This window comes from Salvelinus alpinus, chromosome 6 (assembly GCF_045679555.1).
Source record: "Salvelinus alpinus chromosome 6, SLU_Salpinus.1, whole genome shotgun sequence".
NCBI lineage: Eukaryota > Metazoa > Chordata > Actinopteri > Salmoniformes > Salmonidae > Salvelinus > Salvelinus alpinus.
In genome coordinates this window covers 12,487,399-12,501,813 of record NC_092091.1, presented here as the reverse complement: position 1 = coordinate 12,501,813, position 14,415 = coordinate 12,487,399, and the positions used below count along the sequence as shown (strand labels likewise).

Sequence of the window (14,415 nt, the reverse complement as noted above, 5' to 3'; positions counted from 1 at the left end):
CACACACACACACACACACACACACACACACACACAGTACAGTACAGTACAGTACAACACACACACACACACACACACAGTACAGTACAGTACAGTACAACACACACAAGTCCATTTGGAATTCATTGAAGAAGTCCAACATAAAAAAGAAGAAGAACCTGGTCAAGTACAGTATAACCACATATGATGTAACAAGCTCCGAGCATCTCATTGGATTGATAGCTGCCTTTGATCTAAGAATCCCTCTATAGTAGGCTCTATTTTTAGGTGGTCCAGACAGATAGTTAAGTGTCCTGGGTCAACCCTGATAAAGTGTCCAGCTTATCCCTGGTTAAGTGTCCGGGGTCCACCCTGGTTAAGTGTCCGGTGCCAACCCTGGTTAAGTGTCCGGTGCCAACCCTGGTTAAGTGTCCGGGGTCCACCCTGGTTAAGTGTCCGGGGTCCACCCTGGTTAAGTGTCCGGGGTCCACCCTGGTTAAGTGTCCGGGGTCCACCCTGGTTAAGTGTCCGGGGTCCACCCTGGTTAAGTGTCCGGGGTCCACCCTGGTTAAGTGTCCGGTGCCAACCCTGGTTAAGTGTCCGGTGCCAACCCTGGTTAAGTGTCCGGTGCCAACCCTGGTTAAGTGTCCGGTGCCAACCCGGTTGAGACTTAGCAGTTCTGCCCATAAAGCCTTCACGATTAAACAACACCACTACAATGTTACGGCCATCTCCCTCTGGGGCTGAGGGCTCACAGATCTCGCCTACCATTTCCCCAACACGTGCACATCAGGTTTGGGGGAATGTGATTCACGTGTCTCTCAAAATTGTCACCTCGTTGGTGCAGACCCAATGTCTTTGTCTCGTAATATAGTTAAGTGAAACAGGAGTATTCCAATCAAATCTGATTTTATAACGGTAGAAAAAGTGCTGGGCGTGGCGATTATATAATTAGTCACGATGGGAAAAAAGGTGTGGATGTTCACCCCCCTCCTGCTTTTATCTGAATTCTAATTGGACAATGTTTGAGATGGTCGAGAGGTGTGGGTTGATGTGCATGTGTTCGAGGGGGTTGTTTAGGGGTAGGCAAAGTAAAATACACACATAGCATGGTTCTGTGTATATGCAGATGTGTGTGAGAGAGAGAGAGAGAGAGAGAGAGAGAGAGAGAGAGAGAGAGAGAGAGAGAGAGAGAAAGAGAGAGAGAAAGAGAGACAGAGAGAGAGACAGAGACAGAGACAGAGACAGAGACAGAGAGACAGAGACAGAGACAGAGAGACAGAGAGACAGAGAGACAGAGAGACAGAGAGACAGAGACAGAGACAGAGATACAGAGACAGAGACACAGAGACAGAGACACAGAGACAGAGACAGAGACAGAGACAGAGACAGAGACAGAGACAGAGACAGAGACAGAGAGAGAGAGAGAGAGAGAGAGAGAGAGAGAGAGAGAGAGAAAGAGAGACAGAGAGAAAGAGACAGAGACAGAGAGACAGAGAGACAGAGAGACAGAGAGACAGAGAGACAGAGAGACAGAGACAGAGACAGAGACAGAGACAGAGACAGAGACAGAGACAGAGACAGAGACAGAGACAGAGACAGAGACAGTAAACCCACGGAAGTTGAGTAGAGTGTTGTGTCTATACAGTGAACTTTTTCATCCAGGTTTGGAAATAAAATATTTATCCACATGGTGGCAATGTTGCGCAGACAAAATTCTGGTGCAATTCCCACTACTATAATAAACAGTACCTTAGAGACCTTGCATCTTCGAGCAGTAGTGCCGGTGACCCGGCAAATATACTGTGGAAATAAACTAAACCTTTTAATAATATTAGCAAAAGATTTTACCTCAAAACAGATAACCTGTATAACTCTACCTTTTGAAGGATTTGACGGTCAAGTCTATAATGGAAGCGACCAGTGTTAAAATACAGAGCACCCAAACAGAAAAACATTGCAATAATTGTCACTTTTAGCTTTTTTGTCTCTCTGTGAAAATGTCTACAAAAAACTTTCAGCGTGAGTAGAATTGTTTCGCTCATACAAAGTATCCATCCTAGACACACCTGTCAGAGACATTTCCTGTAGAACATCACTATGAGCTTGATGATAGGACAACTCCGTATTCCTGTCTCCTAATACTTCACCAGCGTGCCGGCACGGCCCATCGACGCGGAACAATCCCCTCTTCCGCCCACCTCTCCCGTCCCTCTCCCTGAAATGAGCTGCACTGAGATGAACTTCTCATTCATATCTTGCCCCCGGTTTACTCCGGATGTCTTCCAAAATATATTACTAATCGTGTGGAAGAAGACACTTACTTGGCTCGACTTATAAAAGTTTTGTTGCCTAATAATAATAATAACAAATGTCTACCTACTTTCTCAAAGGGGTATATAGTATATAATAACTTTGTACCAAAGTTAAGCTGCCCAAATATCATGTACTGTAGGACACTTTTTGTCGATGTGCCTTTGGTTTTTAGAGTACAGTAGACACGACCACGGAGGTTCAACTTCATCATGATCGTACTGTTTTAAAGAAAATTGTGATAAATAAAAATATATACCAGTTTCATTTAAAGACAAAAAATGGACAGCTGTGCCATATAGATTGCAAAATAATTGGGTAGAGATCTTCGATGTACCGATTCCATGGCACATGGTTTATAAATTGACACGCAAAACAACACCAGATTCAAAACTTTGAATTTTTCTATGTAAATGACTATACAAAATTCTTGCAACCAATAGAATTTTATATATATGCATATTTTGTTGCGAGGTCATTAGATCATTTATTTTGGTACTGTCCATATGTAGCTCATTTTTGGTCACATGTCCAGGAATGGCTGAAGAATTGCAACATTTACTTGGAGCTAACACTGCAGATAGCAATACTGGATTACTTGAAAAGGCATAGTCAATTGATCAATAATATAATAATACATTTAGCAAAACATTTTATCTTTAATGTACAATCTGTAGAAACTATGAGAATAGAAAGGTTCAGAACTTTTGTGAAACATCACAGCACAGTTGAAAAACATTTGGCAAATAGAAATCTAATCTGGATGGTGTTAACTTCTTCTGCGGGACAGTTGATGCGATTAGCATGAGGTTGTAAATAACAAGAACATTTCCCAGGATATTGATATTTCTGAAATTGGCAGAAAGCTTAAAAGATTGTTAATCTAACCGCACTGTAATATTTAGAGTAGCTATTACAGTGAAAGAATACCATGCTATTGTTTGAGAAAAGTGCACAGTTTTGAACATGAAAAGTTATTAATAAACAAATTAGGCACATTTTGCCAGTCTTGATACAACATTTTTAACACAATGCAATGGTTCCTTGGAGTCTAAAACTTTGCACATACACTGCTGCCATCTAGTGGCCAAAATCTAAATTGCACCTGGGCTGGCATAATACATTATGGCTTTTCTCTTGCAATTCAGAGCTGATGGTACAAAACAAATACAAAAAAAGGTAGTTTTTTTTCTTTGTATTATCTTTTACCAGATCTAATGTGTTATATTCTCCTACATTCCTTTAACATTTCCACAAACTTCAAAGTGTTTCCTTTCAAATGGTACCAAGAATATGCATATCCTTGCTTCAGGGCCTGAGCTACAGGCAGTTAGATTTGGGTATGTCATTTTAGGTGAAAATTGAAAAAAAGGGGCCAATCCTTTAGTTAAGAGATAGATGGGAGGGGTTGAATGGAGGTGAAGGGTGGGACTAATAATAACAAGATAACAAATGTAAAATATACTGTGCCTGTAAAATGTATATAGCAGGGATCATCAACTTGATTCAGCCCGATTTGTTTCTTGAGTGACGGTCGGGGCCGGAACATAATTAAGCAATAAGGCCTGAGGAGGTGTGGTATATGGCCAATATACCATGGCTTAGGGCTGTTCTTAAGCACGACGCAATACGAAGTGCCTGGATACAGCCCTTACCCGTGGTATATTGGCCATATGCCACAAACCCCCAAGGTGCCTTATTGCTATTATAAACTGGTTATCAACGTAATTAGAGCAGTAGAAATAAATGTTTTGTCATAACCGTGGAATACGGTCTGATATACCACAGCTGTCAGCCAATCAGCATTCAGGGCTCTAACCACCCAGTTTAGAATTACAAATAATTTGTAGACTGCATAATGACTACAAGAAGCCCAAACAGATATAACGTTTTATTAAAACAAAAATAATTTCAATTCTTGCTTACATTTGTATACGATCACGTGTCTCTCTATTATGTGTGGGAATACTTGGGAACAGATTTCCAAAATTAAAATAACTTGGAGCTGATTTGCTGGTGTTTTTAAAGTCTTTTATGTCCAACAAGGAAAATAAAATAAAAAATAAAATAAGCATCCCGGAGTTAAGAATGTCTACACTGTATTTCTGATCAATTTGATGTTATTTTAATGAGAAAAAAAGTAGCTTTTCTTTCAAAAACAAGGACATTTCGAAGTGACCCCTTCCATCTGCCTGCGGCTATGGAACCCTGACCTGTTCACCGGACGTGATATCCTGTCCCAGACCTGCTGTTTTCAACTCTCTAGAGACAGCAGGAGCGGTAGATATACTCTCAATGATCGGCTATGAAAAGCCAACTGACATTTACTCCTGAGATGTACCTGTTGCACCCTCGACAACTACTGTGGTTATTATTATTTGACCATGCTGGTCATTTATGAACATTTGAACATCTTGGCCATGTTCTGTTATAATCTCCACTCGGCACAGCCAGAAGAGGACTGGCCACCCCTCATAGCCTGGTTCCTCTCTAGGTTTCTTCCTAGGTTTTGGCCTTTCTAGGGAATTTTTCCTAGCCACCGTGCTTCTACACCTGCATTGCTTGCTGTTTGGGGTTTAAGGCTGGGTTTCTGTACAGCACTTTGAGATATCAGCTGATGTAAGAAGGGCTATATAAATACATTTGATTAGATTTGATGTATATAAATACATACATTTACCCCAAAATATATGTGGGATTGGAAATGATGCAGACAATTACATTGACGGAAGCTACAGTCTATCTGAAATGTTAAAGCTGATCTACCCCCTAAAGAAAATATATTTTTTTAAATTAAAAAAAATTAAAAGCATTCCGCTACTCTCATTGTTAGCATGTTTTCACCTGTGAAAATAAACTTGCGCCCCTGTAAAAATATGCTGTGCGTGTGAGGCCTAATAGTGAGGCGTGTAGTAGTTGAGCATTTATACATGCCCACTGGAGAACTAAACATCTCCCACCGAAGCTCTCACTCCAGCAGACCAATGGAAAGATGTCTGTCTGTCTATCTGTCTGTTGGTCTGTCTGTGTTCTGCTGCTTATTAGTAAATACATTTTTGTGTACGTTTGTATGGTTTTATGGTTGTATGGTTGTATGTGTGTGTCAGTTTGCACCTGCATCCATTTGTTTCTGTGCAAATCTTTTTGTTTGTGTATCAGACACCAGTAGTGTTGGCTAACCACACCTCCACCCAGCACCTGGCAGCTTGTTGGAGAGCATGCTGGACATATGCCACTGCCGTCATCGGTGAGAACCAACCTCTGAATGTGTGTGTGTGCTAGTGTCTATGCATATAAATGCCGCACTACACTACCTTCTCCAGCTGATTGATGCCCTCCTCCACGCAACATATGGAGGCCACCGCCCTCAGGGCGTGTGCGTAGAGGTCGCTGAAGCAGTCCTGCCGGCAGATCTTAAACAAGGCCACCACAGCGCCCTCCTGTGGACAAACAAAAACAACAACACCATTAGCATCATCATTCACATTAGCATCGCAGACAATGCTCAGTGCTTAACAAGCTAGCCTGAGCTTATGTCAAATTGATAGTCCCTCAAGCCAAACAGACTGTGCTAGCTCAAACCTTCCAATAGCCAAAAGTGCCCAATAGACTTGCCAACAATTGACTATCCAACCAGGCCGAATAGTCAAGCCATTAGTGCTCAGTAGGCTTACCAATCTGACAGGCTAGCCAATGACTCACCTTAACCCTAAGGTCAATGTCCGCGCCCTCATATTAAAAACATCCCCCCCAAAAAATCTGTCAGTTTAAGCTAGATATATCAGAGTTTTTTTTTTGCATTGGATGCGTCTCAATCCAACGCATCTGCCCATGTAACACTTCCGCGTCTGCGGTGAAAGGTGACAGAGCTTGAGCAGTGTTTGTCAGAACATGAGACATCCAGAAAATCCCTCTTCTCACAAAAAAGTCTGTAGCGTCCAAACGGTTTGGCCTACAAACTATTATGACCATTACCACGAGCCCGTCCTTCCCAATTAAGGTGCCACCAACGTCCTGTATATCTCTCAGATATAGGACAGACACTTCAGAACAAACCTCCTTTTTGGGGGGGACTATCTGTTGTTCCATGTAGTGAATCTGTTTTTTAATGTGTTTGTTTGGGATAAAAGCAGTAAGGCCCCAACATTTATTTCAAATATTTTTTTCATACATTTTTTTTTATACTTCAAGGGGTCTAAAAATTCAAAATCAAATAGAAAAATGATCCTTCGTATGACCTTCTTAAAACAATTCCGTATAGCTTAACAGTACCCCACCCCTCCACCGGTGTCACACCCTGGCCTTAGTTATCTTTGTTTTCATTATTATTTTAGTTAGGTCAGGGTGTGACATGGGGAATGTATGTGTTTTGGTTTGTCTAGGGGTTTGTACGTTTAATGGGTCAGTGTCTTGTCTAGGTGTTTGTATGTCTATGGCTGCCTAGATTGGTTCTCAATTAGAGGCAGCTGTGGTTTATTGTCTCTGATTGAGAGCCATATTTAAGGCAGCCATAGGCATTTGGGTTTTGTGGGTAATTGTCTATGTTGTACGTTTGTAGCTTGTGTGTGCACTTACGTTTATAGCTTCACGGTTGTTTAGGTTTATAATAGTGTTCGTTTCGTGTTTTTTCTTTATTCTCAAATAAAAGAGAATGTATTTTCCACACGCTGCGCCTTGGTCCACTTCTTCCACTCAAGACGATCGTGACAACCGGCTTAGACTCTTACGGGTTAAAGGCCCAGTGCAGTCAAAAACTATATATTTCTGTGTTTTATATATATATAAAATGATGATAATGCTCCAGTGGAAGAGCTGTTTGAAAAAGACTGCCTGAAATTTCAGCCTGTTTTGGCAGGGTTGAGTTTTAGCCTTCCTGGTGACATCACCAGGCGGTAAATTAGTTAATAGACCAATAAGAAAGAGCATCTCTGCCAATAACATTTAGTTTTCAGTTTTCCCCTCCTCACTCAGGCCATTCCCAGACAGTCCTAGCAAAATTCTTGCTTGAGTAATGTATCTTTGCTAAGAAGCTATTTTTGTTTATTTTTGACCATTTTATTTGAAAACAATCACTGCAAGGTAATTAATTGTTACCCAGAAATGATTTGATATTGAGATAAAAACGACCTTTAAAGCTACAATATGTAACTTTTGGGAGACCCGACCAAATTGACGTAGAAATGTAACTACTAGATCTGTCATTCTCATTGAAACCAAGTATAAGAAGCGGTAGATCTGTTCTGTGTGCGCTTAAGTTTAGTTTTTGCATCTTTTATTTTCAGTTTTGTACACCAGCTTCAAACAGCTGAAAATACAATATTTTTGTTTGTGGAAAATATATTTCACAGCGGTTTAGATGGTACAATGATTCTCTACACAAATGACTGTTTGTTGTGTCACAAACTGACATTAGGCTAACTATTAAAATTTTGCAACCAGGAAAATGTGCAATTTCTGCATAGTGCACCTTTAATAGTGTCTGATTAATAAACTTGTTAATCATTATTCTCTTGTTTGATATGCTACCTATAATGGTTGTTTATCTCTTTTGAAATGCAGATAAGGGCAATTCCACCACACATATAGCAAAAAACGTAATTCTGTTACAAAACTTTGCATCTGCACTGTTCTTCAAGTAAATGTGTTTTTGTAAAATGTCCTGTGGAAATTGTTAAAAGTAGTCATTGTGCATAAAGTTGTATTGTTTGATTAACTTCACAATCATAGATTTATGTCTGGCATACATTTTAAAGTGAGAAATCTTAGTCTCAGCATCAATATGTTAACGTGGAATTGCCCCAAACAAACATAAGCAATCCGTAGTATCCACAAGCAGTCATTTCCTCTCGCAAAACCACTTGCTGACAGAATTCTATTCAACATGGAGATTGCTGACAGAATTTTATTCACCATGGAGATTGATAGAATGACCTGCAAGAAAAGGTCCTGTAACTACCGCCATTATTATAATAAGACCCATTATAGGAGGTGCTGGTACGTCTCATGCACAGATAGGGCCATAGCCAAGCCTGGAGTGGCTAATCGTCCTGCCCCCTACACCCTAACCGCTTTTCCCTGATCTGCCCACGCAATACAGTCCCTAGAAGACCAAAAGCACCATCCATTTTAGCCAATCCCTGAGCAGTATTCTTCATGACATTTTCCAACCATTCTAAAGAGCGTCACAGCCCCAAAACAAGTTATTATTTTCAATCTGGAGTCCTCTAATGCTTTCATTCTTTTTCTGTGACGCAGGTGTTGTTAGCCTTCTCAGGTTAGCTATTTTTATTTAATTTAATTGAACTTTTATTTGACCAGGAAGTCCCTTGAAATAAATAATATATGTTTTGAGGAGACTGGTAACTGGTACTGTTACAGTAAAATAGTGATGACAAAGGTAGGAAGGAGGTTTACCTATGCTTTATATCAAATCAAATGTTATTCGTCACACGCTTCGTAAACAACAGGTGTGGACTAACAGTGAAATGTTTACATACGGTCCCTTCCGAACGATGCAGACAGAAAGAAAATAGAAAAATATGACAAAAGTAAAACATGTAATATTTAAAGTAATAATAGATACACAATATGTAACAATAACTTGGCTTTATACAAGGAGTACCTGTACTGAGTGAATGTGCAGGGGTACAAAGTAATAACTTGGCTATATACAAGGAGTACCAGTACTGAGTGAATGCGCAGGGGTACAAAGTAATAACTTGGCTATATACAAGGGGTACCAGTACTGAGTCAATTTACATTTACATTTAAGTCATTTAGCAGACGCTCTTATCCAGAGCGACTTACAAATTGGTGCAGGGGTACAAAGTAATAACAAATCAATGCGCAGGGGTACAAAGTAATAACTTGGCTATATACAAGGGGTACCAGTACTGAGTCAATGTGCCGGAGTACAAGGTTATTGAGGCACATATGTACATATAACTATGTTATATGCACACATATTTCTCTAAATCGGCCATTCATTTCCTTGCACCCTATGTTGGGAATCATCTCCAAAAGACAATTACATTGGATGCTTTAGAGTCCCTCGGTAAATTCAGACAACGGACAGATGCTTTTTATAATAACGGAGTATGTGTTTGTTTTAATTGACTGTGTTTTGTATCTATATATATGTATTTAATGTGTATATTGTCTTTATTTATGTGTATCTATATGTGTATTTAATGTGTATATTGTCTTTGTTAATGTGTATCTATACATGCCTGTTGTACATGTGTCACGTTCGTTGTAATGAGGAGACCAAGGCGCAGGGTGGTATGCGTACATTCTATTTATTAAAATGAATGAACACTGAACAAACTAAACAAAATAACAAAACGAACGTGAAGCTATATAATACGAGTGCTGACAGGCAACTACACATAGACACGAACCCATCCTCGTCACACCCTGACCAAAAGAATACAGAAAACCTAGATAACTAAGGTCAGGGCGTGACAACATGCTTCTTTTTTGTATTGTACAGGGCTCATTTGTAAAAGACACTTTAGTCTCAATATGATTTCCCTGTTGAAATAAAGGTAAGTAAAATAATTAGATAGTAAACAGTAACAGCAAGGTATGTGATGAGTTAAAAAAAAGTTTGTGCAAACAGGGTCAATGCAGATAGTCCTGGTAGCTATTTGGTTAACTATTTAATGAACTATTTAGCAATTTATGGCTTGTGGGTAGAAGCTGTTCAGGGTCCTGTTGGTTCCAGATTTGGTGCATCGGTATCGCTTTCCATGCAGTAGCAGAGAGAACAGTCTATGACTTGGGGGGCTGGAAACTTTGACAATTGTTAGGGCCTTCCTCTGATACCGCCTGGTATAGAGATTCTGGATGGCAGGGAGCTCGGCCCCATTGAGAGCATCTGGACTGGCTGCATCACCACTTGTTAAGACAACTGCTTGGCATCCGACCTGAAGGCGCACCACACTGCCAGGTCACTGACCTCCTCCCTATAGACTGTCTCATCGTTGTCAGTGATCCGGCCTACCACCGTTGTGTCGTCAGCAAACTTAATGATGGTGTTGGAGTCGTGCTTGGCCACGCAATCGTGGGTGAACAGAGAGTAAAGGAGGGGACTAAGCACGCACCCCTGAGGGGCCCCCTTGTTGAGAATCAACGTGGCATATGTGTTGTTGCCCACTCTTACCACCTGGGGGGGGGGGCGGCCCGTCCAGAAGTCCAGGATCCAGTTGCAGTGGGAGATGTTTAGTCCCAGAGTCAATAGCTTAGTGATGAGCTTTGTGGGCACTATGGTGTTGAACGCTGAACTTTAGTCAATGAACAGCATAGTCACTTAGGTGTTCCTTTTGTCCAGGTGGGAAATGGCAGTGTGGAGTGCGATTGAGATTGCGTCATCTGTGAATCTGTTGGGGCGGTATGCGAATCCAATTGCAATCGAATTACGATCTTGTCTCATCGCTGCAACTCCCCAGCAGGCTCGGGAGAGGCGAAGGTCGAGTCATGCGTCTTCCCGAAACGTGTCCCGCCAAATCGTGCTTCTTAACACCCGCCCACGTAACCCGGACGCCAGATGCAGCCATGTGTCAGAGAAAACACCATCCAACTGACGACCGAAGTCAGCCTGCAGGCGCCCGGCCCGCCACAAGGAGTTGCTAGAGCGCGATGAGCCAAGTAAAGCCCCCCGGACAAACCCTCCCCTAAAGCTGGGCCAATTGTGTGCCGCCCTGTGGGACTCCCAGTCATGCCCGGTTGTGATACAGCCTGGGATCGAACCCGGATCTGTAGTGACGCCTCAAGCATTGCGATGAGGTGCCTTAGACCGCTGCGCCACTCGGGAGGCCCAGGAATGATTTCTTAACCAACCAGAGATGCTGTATGAGGGAAGGTAGAGGGGAGCGATAGATTAAACAGAGGCAGGCAGTCTGTGTGATCAATTCCCATTCCTAATGGGAACTGACACTACTGATCTCATCTGGTAACAAGGAGGCTATGCTTTTGTGTGTAATGTGTATGCATTTATGCATGTGTGTGTGTGTGTGTGTGTGTGTGTGTGTGTGTGTGTGTGTGTGTGTGTGTGTGTGTGTGTGTGTGTGTGTGTGTGTGTGTGTGTGTGTGTGTGTGTGTGTGTGTGTGTGTGTGTGTGTGTGTGTGTTAAGTTGATGGGCTGAGTCTCCCACCCAGAAGAGTCTTATCAAGAGCATCCTGGAAGCATCTGGTTGTCTAAAGACCACAGGTATGTCGTGTCTGGCCTGTCCTCTCTAATGACCACAGGGATGTAGTGTCTGGCCTGTCCCCTCTAATGACCACAGGGATGTAGTCTCTGGCCTGTCCCCTCTAAAGACCACAGGGATGTAGTGTCTGGCCTGTCCTCTCTAATGACCACAGGGATGTAGTGTCTGGCCTGTCCCCTCTAATGACCACAGGGATGTAGTGTCTGGCCTGTCCCCTCTAATGACCACAGGGATGTAGTGTCTGGCCTGTCCCCTCTAATGACCACAGGGATGTAGTGTCTGGCCTGTCCTCTCTAATGACCACAGGGATGTAGTGTCTGGCCTGTCCCCTCTAAAGACCACAGGGATGTAGTGTCTGGCCTGTCCTCTCTAATGACCACAGGGATGTAGTGTCTGGCCTGTCCCCTCTAATGATCACAGGGATGTAGTGTCTGGCCTGTCCCCTCTAATGACCACAGGGATGTAGTGTCTGGCCTGTCCCCTCTAAAGACCACAGGGATGTGGTGTCTGGCCTGTCCTCTCTAATGACCACAGGGATGTGGTGTCTGGCCTGTCCCCTCTAATGACCACAGGGATGTAGTGTCTGGCCTGTCCCCTCTAAAGACCACAGGGATGTGGTGTCTGGCCTGTCCCCTCTAATGGCCACAGGGATGTAGTGTCTGGCCTGTCCTCTCTAATGACCACAGGGATGTAGTGTCTGGCCTGTCCCCTCTAATGACCACAGGGATGTAGTGTCTGGCCTGTCCCCTCTAATGACCACAGGGATGTAGTGTCTGGCCTGTCCCCTCTAATGATCACAGGGATGTAGTGTCTGGCCTGTCCCCTCTAATGATCACAGGGATGTAGTGTCTGGCCTGTCCCCTCTAATGACCACAGGGATGTAGTGTCTGGCCTGTCCCCTCTTATCTCTTGGAGCATATGACTATGTAGCTGTAGAGATATACTGTATATGTATAGTGTGGTAGGTGGGTGGTAGGTGGGCAGGACTGATTGCCCAATCCCAAACCGATCCTTAGCTCCTTTACGGTCTGCAAGGAAGAGTGAACAGGGATTTACAGGGGCCCATGGATCTGTTTGGGATTGGGCCAATGGTTTATGTGGAGGGATGGGGAAGTGGATGGCCAAGAGAGGTGGAACTGTGTGAACATGGGGATTGTAGCAGGGTCATGTTCATTAGGCACCACCGTTGCATGATATGTAAAAAAAAAAATCAGTTGTGTTCCCTAATGAACACGGCCCAGAGCATCATCCCCTCAGATGACCGTCGTCCTACGTATATGCAGACAGAGGGGTGTGTCTGTCTGAGGGGGTGTGTCTGTCTGAGGGGGTGTGTCTCACCTTAGCGATGATTCTGCAGAGCTGCGGGCCGTCCTGGGTGAGGGAGAGCAGGTTGCTGATGGCACTGCCTATGGTGTACACACTGTCTGACGACTCAATCTGCCTGATCAGGATCTGGAGAGGACCGGCACACATACACACACACACACACACACACACACACACACACACACACACACACACACACACACACACACACACACACACACACACACACACACACACACACACACACACACACACACACACACACACACACACACACACACACACACACACACACACACACACACACACACGAGTACCATGACAAAACCACTGACACACCATTGAAACATCTCTTTTCCAAAAGGGAAACAGCAAAGCTAAATTTCAGTGAAAGGAGGAAGTTCTGAATTTATACGATATAGAAGATCAATACTAGAACTAATTAATGATTATATTATGGATATTTAAACTGAGCGTAAATTAATTATTTGAATAAGGGTTACATTTTCTATTGAACTCAATATGCAATTCGTTAATACCAGTTCATCAGTGGTGGAAAAAAGATCCAATTATTATACATGAGTAAAAGTAAAGATACCTTAATAGAAAATTACTCAAGTAAAGGTGAAAGTCACCCAGTAAAGTACTACTTAAATAAAAGTCTAAAAGCATTTGGTTTTAAATATAGTTAAGTATTAAAAGTACATTTAATTGCTAAAATATACTTAAGTATCAAAAGTAAAAGTATATATAATTACAAATTCCTTATATTAAGCAAACCAGACGGCACTATTTTCTTGTTTTTAAAATGTACAGATTGCCAGGGGAACACTCCAACATGCAGATATAATTGACAAACTAAGCATTTCCGCCAGATCAGAGGCGGTAGAGAAGACCAAGGATGTTCTCTTGATAAGTGCGTAGATTTGACCATTTTCCTGTCCTGCTAAGCATTCAAAATGTACTTTTGGGTGTCAGGGAAAACATACGGAGTAAAAAGTATATTATTTTCATTAAGAATGCATTGGAGTTAGTTAAAGTTGTCCAAAATATAAATAGTAAAGTAAAGTACTTTAAAGTATTTTTACTTAGGGTGCGTTCGTAAAGGGTGCGTGGCTATCTACTCCGATTTCAGAGCACTCTCGTCTGAGTGTACAAGAGCGCAGAATAACTGACGAATTTACGAACGCTCAACACCCGTTGAATAGGGCCCGTGTCACTAAACGTCGACAAAAAAAACGTAATTAAATTGTTTCTAGCAGCACAGTTACAGTCACCAACACCCTTGATAACATGAAATCAGCCTGGCCAGCTCTCCTAAGGCGAGTAAAATGGTCGGAGGGAGGTGTTCTCTCATTTGTGTCTGGAAATAGCTAGCAAGCTAGCCAACGTTACCAGTTAGTTTGGGTGCTTGACTGCCGTTGTTGCTAGACAACGCTCTGAATTTACAAACGCCCAGAGGGCACTCTGAGCGCACTCCAGATTGAATTTACGAACCCACTCTTAAGTACTTTACACCACTGCAGTTGATACTGTTGTGATAATTTATTATAATTAAGAGAGACTGAAAAACAGCTTCTATCTCAAG

General features: G+C 42.4%; 1 protein-coding gene across 1 annotated transcript in view; it reads right to left on the bottom strand.

Moving 5' to 3' along the window:
• The window catches only part of LOC139577524 (protein inscuteable homolog), a 78,355-nt gene that overhangs the window by 5,064 nt on the left and 58,876 nt on the right, over positions 1-14,415 (bottom strand). Inside the window, exons 6-7 of the mRNA XM_071404567.1 lie at positions 12,840-12,953; positions 5,607-5,732 (exon numbers count right to left, since the gene is read on the bottom strand). Coding sequence (XP_071260668.1) covers positions 5,607-5,732; positions 12,840-12,953 — 240 coding nt within the window. The remainder of the gene's footprint in view (positions 1-5,606; positions 5,733-12,839; positions 12,954-14,415) is intronic.